This window comes from Numenius arquata, chromosome 1 (genome assembly GCF_964106895.1).
Source record: "Numenius arquata chromosome 1, bNumArq3.hap1.1, whole genome shotgun sequence".
Classification (NCBI taxonomy): domain Eukaryota; kingdom Metazoa; phylum Chordata; class Aves; order Charadriiformes; family Scolopacidae; genus Numenius; species Numenius arquata.
In genome coordinates, this window is record NC_133576.1 from 27184216 (window position 1) to 27205480 (window position 21265).

General features: G+C 36.4%; 1 protein-coding gene across 2 annotated transcripts in view; it reads right to left on the reverse strand.

Moving 5' to 3' along the window:
* CADM2 (cell adhesion molecule 2) overlaps positions 1 to 21265 on the reverse strand; it is a 125353-nt gene that overhangs the window by 97563 nt on the left and 6525 nt on the right. For both annotated transcript variants that reach the window (XM_074169152.1, XM_074169144.1), the window contains exon 3: positions 19112 to 19282. In XM_074169152.1, the coding sequence (XP_074025253.1) occupies positions 19112 to 19282 (171 nt within the window). The remainder of the gene's footprint in view (positions 1 to 19111; positions 19283 to 21265) is intronic.

The window sequence follows — 21265 nt, forward strand, 5'->3', positions numbered from 1 at the left end:
TTTTATTAACAGTACTTTTTCAAAACCTAGTTGATATTTTATTTTGGATTCTTCATTCTCAATGTTATTGTTTCCACTTCATTTTTATGCCATGCGTGATTTCTGTCCAGAGTTAAAGTCTACACTTATAAGAGGAAAACTTATAAGACAAACTAGTCCTCCACTTTCACATTCACATAAATGTTTAAAATGAGAAGAAACCTTTAGAATAATTGCATTGACACTAACCTAGATATGTTGTTTTAACAAAGATGATAAACCCCGCTGACTAATTTTTTTTCCAGAACATAAAATGCTGTTACAAAATACAACCACCTGCTAGGACTGTTCATTTTAGAAGAATTTGACAAGTACAAATGTACTCTATCAATACTGTGAGCTTTAACCTGTCACAGCCAGACGTATTAATCATAACAACTGGAACATCACCTAATCTCTGGAAAACACCACCACCACTAGAAAACAAAGTCTAAAGAAAGAAAAACATATCAAGAATAGCAATACAGTAAGAGAGGTTGATTTATTTTCAGATGTGCTCATCAAGCTGTTATAAATAATGTAGGTATGTCCAAAAAATCTCTACTTTTACAACCAAAATAAACAAAAGGAGTAAGATCAAGGCCTTTATTGTGGGTCCGATCTGTTGCTCCTCCTCTAAAGTCAGTATCACAGAATCACAGAATCTTCTTGGTTAGAAGGGACCTTTAACATCATCGAGTTCAACCAAAAAAAAAAGAAAAAGCAGACACCAAAACCAAAACAAACAAACAAAACCCACACAAAACAAACACCCACAACTACACCCCACCCCACCCACAGACACAAACCAACAATCTCGGCCACTAGAGCATGCCCTGAAGTGCCATGTCTACACGTTTCTTAAATACCTCCAGGGATGGTGACTCCACCACCTCCCTGGGCAGGCTGTTCCGGTGCCTGACCACTCTTGCAGTAAAGTAATTCTTCCTAATATCTAATCTAAACCTCCCCTGCCCCAACTTCAGACCATTTCCTCTGGTCCTGCCATTATTCCCTTGGGAGAAGAGGCCAACACCCACCTCTCTACAACCTCCTTTCAGGTAGCTGTAGAGGGCAATGAGGTCCCCCCTCAGCCTCCTCTTCTCCAAACTAAACATGCCCAGTTCCCTCAGCCTCTCTTCATGTGACTTTTCTCTAGACCCCTCACCAGCTTGGTGGCTCTCCTCTGGACACGCTCCAGTACTTCAATGTCCTTCCTGTAGTGAGGGGTCCAGAACTGAACACAGCGCTCGAGGTGAGGCCTCACCAGTGCCCAGTACAGAGGCATGATCAGTAGAAGTATGGCAGTAGAAGTATACTAACTTACATCAATTAAACTGATCAGAACTCTAATAATTTGCACCTTTTTTAGGATGTGGCCCAGTAATTTCATGGTAATAAAATATTGTACATCAGTATTTCAAGCACAATTCTTATGAAAAAGGGACTGGTGACTAAAATTTCTTTACAGTACCTACAAATATGCTCTTATCCTGAGCTCTAAGGACATTATGGAGCAGATAAATATTCCAAAAAGAATAAGCATTGGGAAAATCTGATTTAAAAAAACCCAACACAGTGGTTTATGTGAGTGTAAGTAATACAGCAAGCCTTGACAGTAAAACACACTGGTTTCAATACCCAATGACTTATCTCTTTACATGCATCTCCAACAGTGTGAGAGCTGTTTGGCCCTCCAGTCTTTAGCTTGAATAATGAGGTACTTATGAGCTGCTATTGATTGCTAGCACCAGTCTGAACTGAGACTCAAACATGTCTTTAGACACATAGCAAGATATCTTCTACCCCCTATGCGTGAAGAATCTGCCTTTTTGCTGGAAATAACAGCTTAGCAGTGGTTACAGATAAAAACTATGGGATGGGGGTTGGCTTATATATCCTTTCCTATTTCAGCCGACCAAAAGCAAAAGTTCCACTGAGTGATTCTATTTCATCTGTCTTCCTAGGATTTGGGTACATCTCATTGCATGAGACCAGGGAAGCCATTTCAAAGCTTTGGGAAGATTTATCTATTTTTGATCAGGCAATGTAATCTTTATTCAGCAACATACAAAATCAGCGCATGCATGTGAAAAATTGATTTCAGTTTACACTAGTAATGAATTTTATCTGATATATGAAGAAACTAAGAACTTCAGCACATGATTTTTGTTTACTCTTAGCAATAACTAATGCTAACATTAATACCTTGTGGAACTGATTTACTGATTGATTTAATCTCTTTGAAGCTATTTCAAAAAAAAGGTAATTCTTATCAGTCACCAGACCTTTGCTGTTAATCAGATCTCCAATGCTAAAAGGTTGGGGACTTTTTGTTTCTTTGAAATGCACTTACTGTTTTTGCATTGGTTGAAGTAAGAGAGAGTTCATTATGTATATATATTCTGTTACAGCCAAGCCCTTATAAGGTTACATGCAGGCTTAAATTTCTTCATATAAATTACTTCACATAAACTTCTTCATAGAAAGTAACCACATGAAAGCTGCGTAAGACTCCCACACGATAAGAAGAAAATAAGAAAGTAAGAAGGGTCCTGCAGTTCAACATTCTACATTTTAGAGGCCTGCTATACCCCCAAGTCATAGGAAGCTTTTCCTATACTCCCTTACTTAGAGGTAATTTGATTTTTATGAGAAGTGTTAATCAGCCCACCAAGACTAGTTCTTTAGACAAGTTATTAAAACCCATACAGAGATTTATGAGAAAAAGAGGTTCCTTATTCCACTGAGTACTGAAGTATTCATGTTAAGTAGATCAGATCCAACAAAATACTTATTTGACAGTAATTCAGTGATTAGAAAATTCAACCCTTCAGAGCCTATGGATTAAGGGTTTGATCTGTTTCAAAGAGTGCAAGGACTTCTGTGCTGACCTCCCATGAAATAGCAGAGGTCTGACAGGTATTCTTAAGGTTTCCCTTCCACTCAGGTATAGAACTAAGATTTCACTTTGAAACTGAGAAAGCTTTTTTCTCTACCCATGTCCTAGTTTGGATAAATCAGGATTTTTTGACGCACTAAGAAAGAAAAGGTACGAGGACGTTCTTAACCCATTTCACATTATGAATCAGAATTCTACAAGTAACTCAGTACTGTGCAAATTGTCTCTATTTACATTCAGTGTCAAAATAACATGCAATATACCATTCATCTTACATTTAAAAAAGGTTTGTAGAGCCAGATTAGAATACTCATAAAAAGAAAAACCCATAAAACTTCAATATTCCCTACATATTTCCTAGATTCTTAACTGAAAGTTCTGTCAACACTTCGCATCAAGTTTTTTGTTACATCCATTCATGGGCTTTACATGTAAAAAAATTACTGAAATGTTTTCAAATGCCTTTGAGCTGGTGCCGTCAGAGTATCCTTCTTATTTGCCAAAGATGGCAACACTTTTAATGTTTAAATGTTTTTAAACATTTTAAAAAAATTAAAAATCACTAAATGCAACCACAATACCAAAACCAGATATTAGATATTTTACTAATACCAGCCCAAATTTATGAACACCTTTTCCAAACAGGTAACGAATATACTATTCAGCTAGGGCATTAATGTCTGCACGTTACTATTACGTATGAAGTGCAGTGGCCCTTTGGGTCTTTGGGTCTTTGGGTTTTTAAACATGTTCATTGCATGAAGTCTGTAACTACTTCTTCTCAAAGTAAAATGGCATAACAGAAGATGTGGGATGAACAAAATTTCAATGACGATCTCCTGTGGTATTATCCATTCATGGGTTTGCATGCTATACAGTGATTTTGCAAAATGTTTGGATCTTCTCTTTGTACCTGGTTACTGTGTCTTTGTCATGATCAAAGCAGTCCGATAATACATATAAAACAAGTTTTTTTATTTTATTTGCTGTTTAACAATCAATATGTAAAGTACTATTGGTCTCAAAGTTTTGGGAAGGCTGGTTGACATAATTCTACTGAAATGGGTGACAGCGTCAAGAAGAAATCACATTTTTCTTGGTTTCCACCGTTGTCCCTTCATCAGAGAATGGATTTTTTCTGGTCTGTAGGATATTAAAAGACCTGGCACAGAAAAATTGTCACTTTTGGTGACAGAAATATATAGGGTTCAATACATATCAGGTGTATAGAGAAATATTGATCCCTTGAATTATTTAGTTTATAAGTCTTTGGGGTTCAAGAAGAAAAATCCATTCGTGAGGTTCTTTCCTTTATGCATGGTACACAGCAGTGAGATAGATATATGTTGTCTAAATATCTCTTTTTTAAAACACAAGAGTTTCTGTGCCCTTTTTATTTTTCACAATGTCTCACTTAGTCTTCCAAGTTCAAACAAGTACCAAAAGAGCTAGACCTAGTGAAAATAGTAGAAAGGGAGGCACAGCAATTAAAATATTTTTGCTTGTTGTGAATAAGAATGTACACTTCTGTCCAATATAATACTACAAAAATATCATTAAACCTCCAAAACAATGCCTTCCCATCTGTTTAGTTTCCATGCAACCAAATTATGAGGTGCCTATTTCAAAACCAGAGCAAATACAATCCTTTCTCTCTTCATGTTCTAAATAACTGAAAACAGCCCATTAACACCATTTGACCATAGGCCTGCACTGGAGTACTTTGATTTTGAAATGTGTTTCTTTCAAGGTGAGTCTCTTTCTGTAGATTATATTATGAATGTCTCTCCACCTGCAGTAAGTAGCTGAGTTAGTTGTAATGAAGTCTGTGATCCTTGTTGGACTTGGTGTTTGAGTGCAAATTATTTTAACAGTAATAGGGAAGACACTAACACAGGGAGGGATGAACACATCACTTGTTGGGTTTGTCAGAGGAAGCCAGTGCTCATAATACATCAGGATGTGTTACAAGTGTTATTCAAATCTCTCCTATAAACATTGACACTGCCTTATTTAATCTTTTAGGATGATGACTAGATGTTTTTAATTACCTTTTGTGACTAGAAGTTTTCTTCTATACAAAATTATTTTAAAAGCCTTAGAAGTACTACTAGTAAGAAAAGGTTTTGTTTAACGATGTAATTCTTCATTAGATCCAATAATAAGAAATATGTCATTGAATCCATCAGGAAGAGAGCTATGCTTGTGTGACAGAGCAACCCTTCTCACTGTGATCAGTGAGCTTCCCATGAATGTGATGGGAAAGTTTTATCTTCATGGACCCTTAACAACAGAAGGAACGTGTCTTAACTACTCATTAGTTCAGGAAACACTCACTCGAGCTCCAGGCAGCCCACAGAACAAAATACATAGGTCCTGTTCTATAACATTGATGGCTGTCAGATCATTTGGCAGAGGCATGGGAAGGAGGTTTCTCTCCTTCTCTTGAGGAAATTTTGTTGGGATTCCTAGGAGTAACAGGTGGATTCTCGTCTTCTCAGCAACCAGGTTGTGCCTTGTTGCAATATATGAAATTCTGCTTTGGATAGTTGGTGAGGCCCACTGCACTATTCTTTTGCCATAACCTGCTGCATTATTTCTGACGAGTCCCAGGAGCAATCAATCTTAATATTACTGTCCTCCACAGATGAAAAGGTAGGTTTCTCTCACTGAGGGGTACTGTTTCAAGCTGTCTGCGTAGCCAGCAGTTGCTACTGCCCAGGAAAACTCACACATTTTCCTTTGTCACCAAAAAGGGGTAGAAATATATTAGCCCCCCACCTTCCTGCTGTTCCCAAGTGACTGTTCCCAGACCACTCTAAGTTCTGAAATAATCATGTAACTGCATGCAGCAATATGTCCTGCCTGGATCTGTAATACTCAAGTTTATTCTGCCATTTTTAATTAATTTATTTACCTTGTTGTTTAATTTTTTGCACACTAACCACCATTTCCTTTTCATACCAGAGGTCAAATTAGTATGATTGATTCATTACAACACACTTTTTTTCTTACAGATTTAGCTAAATTATGAGCTACCAACAGCATGTCTTTACTTCATAGTTTTATTTTATGAACACAAACCTTCTGAATATTGAAAAGCTTCCATAAATTTCTCTGATATTTTATTGTGGCAGTGAACAACAACAGTTCTGGTGCTATCATTTTAAAAAATGTTATAAAAATCTAACAGTCTGATAATAAAAGATTATTGCTACCTGGTAATAAATGGCTGCCAGATGATAAGATTTTTAAAGTATTTCCTGAGAGACTAATTCATTTATTTTCTATCTGATTTTGTCTGTTTTTTCAAAAAACATGTTTGTGAAATCTATTTATATCACAGCCGTCTACATTTTTCATCGTGCTTTCTCTCTCTTACTTCCTTGGAACCTTTCCATCATTTCCAGATGCAAAGATAAAATAAGCAGATACCTCTGAAAATGATGATGTATCTACTTTCCAGATTAATTAGCACTGGAGTAAGCACAGGACAGTTTCATGGGTCTTTTTTTTTTTTCCCAGAAACTATGAGAAGATCATAATTTTCATATATGGATAACAATTACAAAACTCCTTGAATATTCTGTATTTCTACACAATTTTATTCCTATTTTTAAAAAGCCTTAAGTAATTAAGCTTAGGAAAAAAACGACTCTTAAAGTAAATTCCAAGGACAAACCACTCTAGTATGTACAAAAATAAACATCAAATTGGATATCCCAAATGAGATCTGAAAGAAGAGAGAGGAGTGCTCTAATCAGCTCTGTGAAAGTGCTCACCATTTTTAATAGCTTTTACACTTACCAGCTGCGTGCATCCTACAGCTGTGAATCAGCATTCCCCAAATTGGGCTTCTTTTGTAAATGACAAGTAGCATGGCTTCTGTCTGTGCCCTATTGCTTTGAATAAGCACTCGCAAAGCAAGCCTGCATTGGTAAACTTCATCAAATTACCCTGGGAGATACAGTAAGTTTGATGCTCTGCTTCAGAATATAACGAATGACTCAGTGTTTAAACAGATAAGAGAAAAACTCGGTATTATGTATCTGACAAATTACTTTATTAGTAGTATTTGTGAGTGAAACAATCCAAATCAAATTATTGTTTCATGGAAATGATATTTAATTTCAATAAATGTATTCAACAATACTGTAAAATTAAGCTTTATAATATTTTATTAAATATGTAGCTTTGATAAAAGTGAATACTTGGTACCACATTCGGATGGATATTTCTCTGTCTTCTTTTTACACTCCTTTAGAAACTACTGTGCAGGCAAGCATGACCAGAAACAGCATATGGTCCCTTTGTTATCTGAGATTCTTTGATGACTATTATATCATCCTTTATCTCATTTCTTTTAATTTAGTTTAAAAAGATGTTTGTTGAAGAAAAAAGTAATAACAGTTTGTACCAGAAGAGTGTAAAAACACTCTCCTGGATGCAAAACAGCAAGCCAAGTGCCAATATGGGGAAAAAGAAAGCTGAATCATTGAAATAGTCCCTCCTGACACTTGTAATTTATGAGTACCTGAATTCAAGCACTAACCTGGCAGGAAACTCTTTAAGTTACTAATTCTGTGAACGCTGATTATCTGGTACTTTCCTAAAAATATTCATAGTACCTGTTTCAACATCTCACCTGTCAGTCATACCATAACCCTTCACCACAATTGTTAAACTGAAAGAAAGTAATTAAAAAGTGATACTACATAATGTGTGGCTTGGGATTTTGGGAAGGTGAAAGAGAAGACGCAGTTATACTACCAAAGCTCCACAGTTCCTCTCTGCTCCATTTAAAATCTGTTAAAACCTTATCAACGTAGGGCAACTAAGATGATTAAGGTATTAGAGCACCTCCCTTACGAGGAAAGGCTCAAAGAGCTGGGGCTCCTTTAGCCTGGAGAAGAGAAGGCTGAGTGGAGACCATATCTATGTTTACAAGTGCCTAAAGGGTGGGTTGAAGGATGATGGAGCCGGACTCTTTTCAGTGGTTCCCAGCAACAGGACGAGAGGCAACGGGCACAAGCTGGAACATAGGAAGTTCCACTCAAATATGAGGAAAAATTTCTTTATGGTGAGGGTGACAGAGCCCTGGAACAGGCTTCCCAGGGAGGTCATGGAGTCCCCTTCTCTGGAGATTTTCAAGACCCTCCTTGATGCAGTCCTGAGTAATGTGCTATAGGAAATCCTGCTTTAGCAGGGGAGTTGGACTAGATGATCTCTAGAGGTCCCTTCCAACTCTGACAATTCCATGATTCCATGATTCCGTTTTTCGTATAATGATCATCATTGATCATTCTTACCTACATTGTGCTGGGTCTTAAAACTGGCAGAGATAATTGTGAGCATAGCATTGGATATATTGGTAGACCCTGCTGAATTAAGTGGTAGACCAAGTGGCACTGTAACCACAATTCTAAATGTGTGCCACTTCATGAAGACAGTTAGCACCAGTAACACTGCCCGTGTAAATACAGCTATTCCCCTGTACATGTTTTTTTTCAGCATGGGTCACTGGTTTCCTAGTTATCCATTAAGTCTCATGCACACATGAATGATACGGTAGAAATAATATTTTCTTTGGCAACTCAGTTCTCTTTTCTTCAGTGAACCCAAGTGATGAAGCTTAGTTTTACAACTTGTATCTTGTTTAATTATTTCTGTCATCCTGCTTCTTCAGACTAAACAATCTCCATTTTTCCAGTTTCTGCAGATATGTAAACCTCTTTGTTCCATTTAACATCTCTGTTGCCTTATACTGTGCTCTCTCCAATTTATTTATGTTTTATCTCATTTTTGCCATGTCACCTAAGAGGTGTAAAGGAAAAAAACAAAAGAAAAAAACCCTAATTCTGCCTAAATCATATATGGTATCAAGGAATGCCTAACTCTGAGTCAGTACATAACCTTTCAATGTAACTTTATCTTCTGCATTCTCAGTTTCTTTTGCTTAAGGCCTTCAGTTTTCTGTTATGTCTGATTTAAATCATCTTGAATATGGCTTTAGAATTGCAGCACATCCAAAACTGCTGAAGGAGTAAACAAGAGCTTTGGATGCTCAACATACTCAAATACCTCTTCAAGTCTTTCTCTGACATTCATATTAGATATTGGACACTATAAAAATTTAATCTATATTAAATTATATTATTTATATTAGATTATATTAATCTATGAAAATATTTAAACAGTAGTTATGGGGGCATGAACATTTGACTTGTTTCTTATAAAGATATACCACACCCAATACAAATAGAGCGAACCTCTATTCCTTAGGAAGTCCTACTAAGAATATATATGCTTTCCTCCAAATTGTCTCACCTGCTTGCTAGTTTTTAGGTTTGGAAATAAACAGCCCCCCAAATTGTTCTATAGGGAAGGTCTGGAACAACTTTGTCCTTCTATCATTAGGTTGACTGGCTGAAGTTTGACCAGAGTTGTAACCTGGGGTGTGAGTTACACAGAACCTTTAATTTCAGACTCCTTACAAGATGATCCCATTTGAAATAGACTAGGCTAGGAAAAAATGAAAAAGGTACTTGAAGCATATTTTCAAAGGCAGCATGGAGCTTAATGGATCTTAGCCATGTACCTGAAAAATTCTTGCTCCAATTGGGACCTGATGTGGAACTTCTCAGATACTGGACTATCAATCAACCACTCAATCTTTATTGTCCTGTTAGTGCTACCCTGTATAAAGTAGTTATAACAAGTATATTTTAAAACTTGCTTTCTGTTTTTTCTGTTAATTCAACATTCCACTACATATCTCTAACATAGATCATCTAATATATTCACATTATATCCATGTATCTATTCATCTTACAAAATACAATACAGAGATTTTTTTTTTTTTAATCACTTTTAGAGTAACTGATTGTTACTTAGATTAGGACCTTCAAAAATCAGCCAGTCAGTCAGTCTTGGGGATACCGATGCTGGGATGTCTGGAATAGACCATTATTTCTGGAACCTACCTCCTTATGTAGAGAAAGGTTTACCAATACAGAAAATCACCTGCACTGCTTTTTTTACACCATTACACTACTTTTCTGGTCTTTTAAGGTAAATGCACTAACTTGTTCTCTTTCTTATGTCCACCTAAGAATATCCTCCAGTGACTTGACTGACTCACTGTGGGGATTTCTACTGATGACAATGGCATGTGTCCAGTCATGACCAAATTAACTATGCGACCTCAAAAGCCTACAGTAAACTCTTTAAGGTTCTGTCCCCAGCCACCCCTCCAGAGATAAAACAGATTTTAGCCCATCAGTGCTCATTAATTCAGAAGCATCACCACACTGACCGAAGTTAGTATCTCCACAGGGCAAAGCACTGTGCAGTTCAAACATGTATTTGAAACAGGTTCAGGGACAACCTCACTGTGCTCTGTTTACCAGCGTAGCCATGCCTGCTGTCTTTTCAGTCCTCTTACCACAGGTTGTCTCTTTCCTATGCCTAAAGGCTTATTCCTCTGAAATGAAATTATTTTATGTTTATTTTCTAAACATCCTACTTTTAATATTATTAAATCTTCCATCCCAAACTTCCTTTGAAACCTTCTTGAGTCCTCCCTTAAACACGTGACAAGTAAATGGAATACCATGCTCACATCATATTTTAAAGTTTCTATGCAGAATAGACAAGTCACTCTGTGGATTTGCCCACAAAAGATTTTAGAGAGAAATAAATTATATTAGATTATATGTCACTTGTAAACCATATTTGAACGTAAGCCTCCAGACAAGAAAGGTCAGGATTGTACATTAACCCTTTGAACTAGATAGCCCCTTTGAAAGATGAAAGTTTGGCAGTAAATGGACCCACAAGTTTTTGAATTATTTTGCATTTAAATTGTGGATTTCTTATTTTCATCCATCATTAACCTAATTGATCTCATTTAAAGATGCAAATTGTGGCACTGAACTTTCATGTTCACAGATATTCTTTACTGTTTACAGTAACCATCCTTTATGTTTCATTTGTTTCAAGCATTCATTAATATGAAAAGCTTAAACAAGATAATTTTACTTATTAACACAGAGTTTACATAATTATTGAGCTAAATAATTAAATAGAATAACTTCTTATTTACTTTTAATTCAATATGAAGAGGTGTACATGTACTGAAGCTCTATCTTTTAATTTGCATTCTTGTTAATACTATTTCTAACTACAACTTACACTGGTAAGGGAGACAAAATAGAAAGCTGGTCACCAAAGTATTGAAATAACATTGAGATATATTTATTGTCCATATTAACATTCACACTGCAATTCAGGGATTAAAAAAACCCAAACAACATTTTGGGTAAAATACCAGAAGAGTATCTCAACATGGGTGAGTCTTGGATGGAAACTTGAATGTGTATAAAGGGTAAACTTATCTCACAGTATAACAGGGAGTCAATTGGAAGATTTTGTAATTCCCTCATTCTCAAGGTCACAGCAGTCCAGCAGAACATCTTCATTGAAAGAGGAAAGCAAGAACACCACTCAGATAGTTGATCTCCATAGAATGGGAGCATCAGTCTCAAGAAATGGTACCTGTCTAACTATGTAAGAAAATATCTAGCTTTCCCTTGAGCTTCTAAAGGATTTAAACGGCTGGCAGATTTTCACTGAAGTGAAGGAAATCCCTGCTTGCTTAGGCTTATAGATATTGTCTATGATCAGAGAGAGAGGTTTTGTGAGAGGCCAAGGTCCTGTCTGAACATCACATGGAAAATATAGTCCTCTTACTTTTTAAGCAGGAACAAAAAGTGGCTTTAATCAATAAGACCATTTAAGTCATGAGATGAAGGTCAGATAGAGAAACCCACTTGAAAAGTTGAGATCTGAGAACCTGAGGTCAAGGCCTCCTGTTCTGTAGAGATAGAGTACATTCTGAAAACAATATTGCTATAGCCACGTCCAGGTGATCAAGGTGGTATCTTACACTAACCAGTTACTACCCTCCATTAACTCAGGATGGGAAATATACTTCGTTGCTAAGGATACATGTGAAAAAGATGCCTGGGACAGGCCAGTGCTGGAGCAAAACCCAGTACTCTTTGGTGTCTGAAGCAAAGAAATTGTTCTTACAGCACCCACAGTCCTGATAAATCACTCAAAAAAAAAAACAAACAACATTTTTCTGGGTATCCCTCTGGTGGCCTATTATTCTTATCTGGCTTTCTCAGATCTGCCTAGCGGAGGGACTGACAAGAGATGACAGTCTGATAATAACTTAGTGACTTCCAAAAGGTTGGGTCTAGGCAGGTATACAATGATGACAGCAGACTGTTTCCTCAAAAAAAGAGCACGTAACCTACATCCATCTTGTTCCTAGAGCTGAGTCTAAGAACTCTGAAGAATAAAGCATTAAAGGAAACAAAAGCATTAGGAATATATCTGTTTGGTACAAAAAAAAATCTGTTTCCTTAAAGGGACATTTTCTTTGTCATTTGTTATGAAAAGTATGCAATAGGATGGCCCATGCCAGAGAATGTGCTGCTGCATCTGTGTCATCATGTTACTCTTGAAAGAAGGCTTAAACTTGAAATATTGGATGAATTCCACAAGTTCCACAGATCTCTGAGGTGTCACAGTTCCTAAACACTCAAATTATTCAAAAGATAAAATGGTTATAGCAAGAGAGCAACTCGTGTTAATTTGGAATAGAGAACTGCAAAGCCATGGATTTGGAAATCTCAAGTTCTTTCTTTTATGGCCCTGGAGAATTATAACCTTGGAAAATCCAGACCTTTTCAGTGTATCAGAATTTATAGGAGAATTGTGTGCCTAAGCTTATCAACTAAAGATGTAGTTAGACAAACATCTCTCATGGTAAAGCTAAAACAAGTTTCTGTTCTTACAAACGCTCCCGCTTTTTTCACTCCTGGGACAGTATAAAGTCTATCCGTATTTATTTGAGCTGACTCAATATTTTGGGGGCCTGTTAAAAAATAACTGAAAAATTGGAAGACTGTGACACCTCATTATCCTACTTAGTAAACCATTTCCTGACTGTAGGAATGCATCTCTTGCCAGACTGTCCATACAAAGATTGAGGCAGTGTGTAATCATGCCAAATATTCCCAGATTTTACTTTTATAATGAAGAGATGGTCATAATCAAAGAGAATGACTAATAATGCTGTTGACTGATCAGAAACCAAAAAAAGATCAGCATCAGTGAAGGAAATTCCTTTTAACACTCATATTTTCTTCACTTCGGAACAATATGTTCTCTGCCTAGAGAGTATAAGCTACTTCCAAAAAGGGAAATGTCTTTTGTTCCTAAAGTATGGGTACTGCTTAACTCTTGAGGGGTTGTGAGAGACATACTTCAAGTAAAAAAAAATAAATAAGAAAATGAAGGTGTGATACATATTTTAACCACTTACAGTGCAGAAGGACCATATGTAGGCAACAGGGAAAACTGTCCCTGCCCCCTCATACTTTATGAGAGGTGTCCAATTCTGTATGTTGTTACATGGGCACACATCTGCCCCTTCTGAGCTAAAAAAGGCAGCAAGTCCATGGTTGTGATAGTCACCCTGCACAGCCACCTAAGATATTCAAAATGTAACTAAGTCATTAGACTTAAACATTAATATTTAAGGAAGATTTTTTTTTTCTCTAAATACTGTTCTGATGTGCAATTGTGTTTCAGGTGTTCTCCATAGACAAAGGGTCTAACAGCCAACTATACATGACCTCTTTCTTGCCCTTTTTAATAATACCTTATTTCACATAGTAATATATGAATGTATATTATAATCTATATTTCATATATTATATTTTCACATATTCACATATTCTCTCTCACACACATATGTATATTGTGTTTCATATATTTTCACTTATTTTTTTCAGAACATATAATTGTAGAAACTGGTTCCAACAAAAACTTGAAACCATCCAAGTAAAAATATTGGGCTAAAGTCTCTTAGTGAGCATCAGGTAATGCAGCTCTTTGATAAAATTACTCTGCTTTACACAAGCAGAAATTCTAACCCTGTCCTGTTGTCAGAGAAACCTCCATTTGTTAATACATCAGAAATCACAGTAGTACCCTGTTGTTAGCCACACACATACACAATTTTCTACATGGCTGCACAAGTGCACTGCTGATTTGCTTATCTTTAGTCTGCTGCATTCAAGGTGTTTTGTTTACTTAATTCAAAATCAATAAGTTTATTTCCCGGACAATAGCCAACATTCTCTTGGAATAGCTGCCTAATTTTAAAAGTCAAGTTCAGACATTCGTTGCAAAAGAATCTAGCAAACTCTGGTAAACCAGAATCTAGTAAAATCTAGTAAACCCACAAATGAAGAAACAGCCTATTACACAAACATTGCTGGAATAGCCTGTAGAAGCAAGTTAGCTGATGGCTATAGACTTGTCAGACTGACAATTCACTGCACATCTGTGTCTGCCAATATAGAATTTACTCAAAATTGCCTCTCTAGACACTTCTTTACATAACACATATTTAGCTTATTAGTGCTGTCATTTGGGAGTGTGGTCAGCTTTTGAGCAAAATTTGAGTCCGCTAGCACGGATCATATCGCAGCTGCCATTTTAGAATCACGATGATTAGATTTGAAGTTCAAATGATTTGATTTCACTTTAAAGCTTCAGAAGCAGCCTCTGGGGCAGACTTAGACAATTAATTTTTTTTTTTTACTGAGGTCTGCTGGGTAATTTCCTGCAGTCAGAGAATCTTCACTAAGGTAAAGTAATTACCACTGGGTAATTTTATGGCACTGTTCAGTAGGTAGCAACATGTTGGCTGGCTTCTGCTCAGGTAAGACCTGGAGGAAAGTGAAGACGCTGGGAAACAACGCGTCTGAGACACTGAGGAGGGATGAGCAGAATTCACTCACTTCCCAGATGCAGACCTGAAGTTGTACTTGCCCTCAAAGTGTCTTTTCAGGAGCATGTGTGAGGATTACAGTATACAATCCCATAAATATCGTACTGAGAAGCTTTCAAAATTGAAGTATTGTACCTGTGATTCTTTAATACAGGAGTAAAGAATGCATTCTTACTTTAGTTTGAATGCAGAAGTAAACAATGAAACAAAATATCCCTTTGAGATTTGTATTTATCACTTACAACAAGCACTTCCTAATAATCAGTGGTGGCTAGGCTGACGAGCAAACTTCAGACTACAGCCGCGGGGAATACAAGTCTATTTTAGGTTTACTGTTGACAGTAAGGGTCAGAGGAAAAATAAACTCAGCAAGCAGTGTCACGCTACCACAAACCTCTGCTGGTCAAGCAGAAACTAAATTATGACCAAACCTTTCAGCACAACAGAATGACTTGGGCAATTGGGTTGTCCTTCAGTGCACAGAGCATGACATGGAGATGAACAGGATTAAGCACAAGTGGGACATAACATAAATTAGTGATAAATACAGCTCAAAGGATTGGAGGAGCTAATTATTCCACAGTCTAGAGTGGGGTACAGTATACTTACCCCAACAGCATCCCTGTTATTTTAGTATATGAAATCTGAAAAATTAATCTGGAAAGCCCTGTAAAAATAAGGACCGATCATGGTATCCTTCAAGATACCCTTCTTTTGGTCAAGCTATAAATAATATAGGTAATCTCTACTTCTGGACCTAACCATTAAAATGAGAAAAGAGCAGCAGAAGGACTCAGACATTACTTCTTTTACATACACACATATATATACTAAAAGAACATAAAAACTTTTTTATCTTAAAAGTTTAGTCCTCAGCTTCATTTCATGTACTGTAATACTACTGGGGAAAGCTGATTTGATTGCTTTATCACACTAATAAAAGCTAAGATTTGTGTAAGGGGAGAAAGAGGGAATAAAGTATATTCCATATTGATATCACTGCTGATGGCATTACCGGCTTTCGTTTTCTTAAGTTTACTTCCTATTAAAGCTGATGATAAAAGCAGCTGTGTGGACTCAAGCACCTCTATCTACATCTCTCCATGGACTCATTACAAATATCTGTTTCATATAGTCTCATCGTCTCTGACAGATTTAATTTTATTCTATCTTTCACTAGGCATCAATAAAAACCTGTCATTCCAACAACTGTGTTGCTTTCATTTTTTTCTACCTATCATCCACTGGATGCAAACACAATCTTGTAATTCCTACTGTTCTGTTGTTTTCCTTTTCTTTGCTTTATTTTGTTTTGATGAAGCCACAAATGTTTTGGCCATTGTCAGGGGCTAGTTGCTTGAAACAACGAAGACTTTTTTAATTGTCAAGCATAATTATACAGGACAGAAATGGCTAAGCTATTTTTTATTGCCCTTTTTTTCTAACCTATGATGATACACTGTAAGGATCATCCATGTACCATAGATAAAATTCTTCAGATTTTAGGGAGGTATTTTAAAACCAAGTGCAGTTTTAGTGGGTGATGCCCAATCATTGTGCATCTGTTCTCTCCCAAACTGATGCTCATTTGTGCTTTTCTGTTTGACCATTTTAAGGTACTTGCTTATCATTCTCTGCTCATCTGAAATACCCCTGGGACATTCAGAAAAAGTGCCCTATGGAGCAATGCCACACTACTTGGTTGTGATTTCAGAGCCTACAGGACATCAGATTAACAAATTCTCCTGACTTTTCTCATGGGGACCCATAATTCATATGTTTTGCCAGCAATATTTTTGAACTGCTGACAGGCGGCATTGAGGATATATCGGGTCAGCTCACATTGGGTCCTGTGAGCATGCCTCTCATTAATACAAATAGGATGTTTCTTATATGTTTGAAGTTTTATGGATTGATGGAAAAAAGTCAACAGCTTCCACTGACAGCAGTAATACCCATGACAATGATTAGAAATACCAGGGGGATAAAATCAAGGGGCCCAGTTCCAGTGCGATGTACTCCATTCAGAGTCTTTGGGTTTGCTCTAGTAAATCACCTTTCTCCTCTTTTTCCTTCAAGCCTCTCTGCTGAACCACATCATTATTTCCCTGACTCCCCTTCTCTTTTTACAAAGTTTCCTTTAGAAACTTGCCCAGTGTAAGACTTCCGAGTACGTTGACCATGGAGATGTAGGTGGTAAGGAAAAGGACAATAATAGTCTGTTGTTAGTCTCCTTGTCACCAGTAATAAAATACTGCTTTCTCCGTGGTTTTAAATGGTATTTCCACCCTCTCTTCTAAACTTCATCTTCTTTTGGCAGATTTCTCACTTATCTTTTTATGTATAATGACTCTATATTAGTGCTGGAGAGTATTAAATTGATTGGTGGAAAATTAATGGAGCAAGCAGGAACGATAGAGAATAATTACTTGTGCATTGTGGCTTTTGATAAGTTGGAGGGGGCAGCAACATAAAACACATTAGTAACTGTAAATGCTCAGTGCAGTTTGTCCTTGTTAAAGAACTTCAGTGAACCCGTGGAAGAGAGAGAAGGGTCTTGTTCAAAACATGAAGCAACAGGCATAGAGGAAGATGCACCCCACTGCTATTTAGCAAGGTGGTGTCTTGCTACCTAGGGTGCAAATGGGAAGGAAACAACAAATATTCAAGGAGCCTTATATATGAGAGGCAACAGAAAGGCTTCTTCGCCTTATGATCTTACGATGCTCACGCAAACCACAACCCTGCCTTTAAATTGAATCACATTACAACGCAGCCAGTGTGAGTCAGTTTAGACCTCCTATAGCTCTCCTATTTCTGTATCTGCTGTTCCATTCAATTTGGTTCATCTCCTGTAGTGCCAGCATCTTGAGCAGAGCATTGAAGGAAGAGCATGCAATTTGGAAGTGAAAGCATGGGCCATCTCAGTGGTTGATGGCTGTGGGATTTAGTATTCAAGGAAAAAAAGCTGTTAAGTATTCATGTCTCTAGTACAGATGCCATTTGAACATGTGAGGGAAGGCAGGTGTTTAATAGCCATTTGGTGAAGAAAGGCTTTGAGCTCCCTCAGTAAAATGATGGGTAGAATGTTTCAGAAAAGTTACTTTCAGTACGTATTACTTGTGGATGCTAATCCACATCCTCCTAATTTTCAGGCTTTTTTTGCAGATGGCATTTTTAGCAATGCTGTCAGCTTCTGTGCATGGAATGCTTTTGCCATTGCTGCATTTTACGTGTGCTACGTGTCTTAGATGCTTATCAAAATATCCCTCTTTAGAAACAAGTTATATATGTCAGCAGTCCTTGATATAGTATCTTGGGAACTAGTTTGCAGTTACAGGAGGCTTGTCTGCTTTATGCACAAGCTTCTCTGTTTTATAACAGGTTGATCACACCTACCTTAGAAACAGATTCATGAAAGGTCTCTCCCCTATACCTGGTCTGACAATATTTTGCAGATGCCTGTTTTTGCTAGCTGGCAATCAAAAGTACAGGTGTTCTGCAGAAATCCAAATAGCTGTACTCTGAAGAATGGTGGGTATAACACAAGTGAATAAGAAAATGTCATCTGATGGTGAAAAGGTGTTCTCCTGGGTGTATTACAGTTTATAAGTGAAAAAAACCTCACATTTCAAAGGACAACATGACTTCAGAGTAGGGCACAGATACATAGGCAGGTTCATTCGTCTTTGAAACAATGCACTGTGGAAAACATCGTTTCCAGGAATCCTATTAGAAAAAAATAAGCCAATATATGGACATACAAAACAATTGAAATTTGGATTATCTAGAGTAACATCCTGTATAAACAAGGCCTAAAGACAAATTCAAAAGGACTTTTCCTCCTGGACTTGCATTATTAATGACATTATGAAGGCTTTCATTAGCAGGATTCAAAGTTATTGAGGCAGTCTGCTGCAAATTTTGCTTCTTCATATCCTTGTTTTTCAAGTTTCTAGATACTTTCAAGGAAAACTGTGAACTACTATGATACTGATTTTTAAGAACTCTTTCACATTGCTACAATGATAAACAAAAAAGACCAATGCTTTTCCTCTCTACCACTTCTCAAAGCAAACCAGGAACTCGGTCCCATAGTGTTTTCGCTGATAAAGCTCTCATTAAAACTGTTAAAATTACTTCTGTAAGAAAACCCCAAAAACAGAAAACCCCAACCAACCAAATACAAACCAGAGAAGGCTAAAAGAAAGATGTTATCTGTTTGCACAATACCAGAGATTTTTACATCTTTCCCACAAAAGGAACTCTGTAACAAAACCAAGCTATAAAAGCAAGCATATATATCGTGTATTACTTACAGTGTATTTCTAGAACCTGCATTGCTATCTGAGGTGTAGAGTTTAGGGACTCATGATCTACTCTGCAACTTACAACTGCACCATCATCATTGCGATCTGCTAGGAAATCCAGCGTGCTGCTGACTGTGAATGTTTTACGATTTGCGTCTTCTTCTTTTAAATATTTAACATCTGAAAGAAAAAATAAACAAACAAACAATTTTCTCTCCAATATTTCTAGGAAATTTAGTCCAGCATTAGACAGCTAAATTACCTATTACACTTGTAGAAAAAACATCTTTCATATCTGTATTGATCTCTTTAAAAGAAAAATAATTAGACTGTAGTTATTCCTCAATTTGCTCCCATTGTCAGAGCGCAAAATATATATTTAAAAAGAAAATTTTAAAATTGGTTACATGATACTGCACTTAAATGGAAATTCCTTTCATCATTATCTCTTATAAGTTTAGGCCCAAATTTGATATAAACTTTCTTTGCAGTTCATTAGAAAAAATGTGGTTTTCTTCCACCCTCACTTCCCTTAAGTATTCACACTGTCACTAAATATTAAGTTTTCTAAATCCATGCCTATAATCTTTCATAGTAATGCAGTACACGGATATTACTGAAGTCGTGTGAACTAAGGGTTGCACGCATGCAGTCACATCAATCCTGTGCTTAGTTCATTGTTTGCTTATTCTGTTGTTTGGCTAGAATTATGCTAATTTCTGAATGAAACTAAACTAAAGTACAGATATCAATGCTGATGAACAACTGTAAACAGAGCATGTCATAGTATTTACTGGAATCTACAGACAAGTCCCAAGAAGACTGAAAGTAAAATTATTTCAAAGAGACCTTTTACTCACTGCTTTATATTATGCTAAATTTGTCTACTGCTTTTATGCAGATTCAGTTAAAAATCTCTTTGACAGTTTTCAGCCCAGATACTAGACTGTAGGGAGCCTGCAGCTATACTTAAGAAATATTCAACTCGGCTCAAAGTTAAGGTTCAAATAGAGAACGTTTTGTAGTAGAACATACATGTTAAATCAGAACTAAAGACCCAAAAGACCGAGAATTTATTTCAAAAACTTTTAATGTATTAACTGCAACATGAGATCTTCTTACACATACTTTAGAATTGTTTTACTTGGTTCCCAACTACTTATAATATTTATTGGTTTTAATTTATTTCATAAAATTTTCAGCAAAATAGTAAAAAAGTTATATTGATTTGTTACAATGAAAGCTTTAAAAGACATATATAAATACATAAACATATATATTAAATTACACTGAGATTGCATATATCCTGTGTCCAAAGAAAAAGTGAGAGGTTTCAGTTTTATAAATTATACTAAATCCCATTAGAAAAGAAGATGACCTAAATAAAATTTCCATGAAATATCAATTTTAGAAAGCAAATCTTAAATGGCTTAAGCTATATCTTTTTAGACTAAAAATACCTCTGAAATCAGAAAGGTGGTCTTTTTCATTGTCTCCAGATAGATGAATACACCATGTAGTTTTATGATTTCCATTTTTTCCTAAGAAAAAAAATATTTCTTGCATACAAGCATTTTTCTGCTTGTTGGTTCCTAAGCTTTAAGAGATTTCAATTTCTGCCACCGTGACCATTAATATTTAGGGATCACTAGGTGAGAGAAATATTGACCAGGGCTAAAGCAAAGTTATTATAATCAAACAACAAATGTCTTCAGTAATATTTAAAGCAAACATATGAGATTTTGTTCCCAGAGTTATGTTTCCAAATTCAATAATAAGCACCTATATAGGTAGCCTTGTCCTTTTTAATATACATATCCCTTTGCTTACTGACTTCAGGCAGAGGACAGACAGCTCCTGAAAACATCAACAACTTTAGTTTCAGTGAGAGGTTGTGGATGTTTAATCCTTTAGAAAAACAAAAGCAGTTAATTTTCTAAATGGATGTTTAAAACGTTTTCTCTAGACATCTATTGTTTGGAAGAGTTCAACTCGTAGAGTTAATTACCTCTGAAAAAAGGATGGTGATACTCTTCTATAAGCTGTTGACATCCTCATCAACAGAAATACTTAGCTTGTCCACTCTATCAGCTGTATCTTCTTAGATATTTCTTTATAGCAAAATGAAGGTGTGATTGTAATATATACTAACTGGATGTAAGA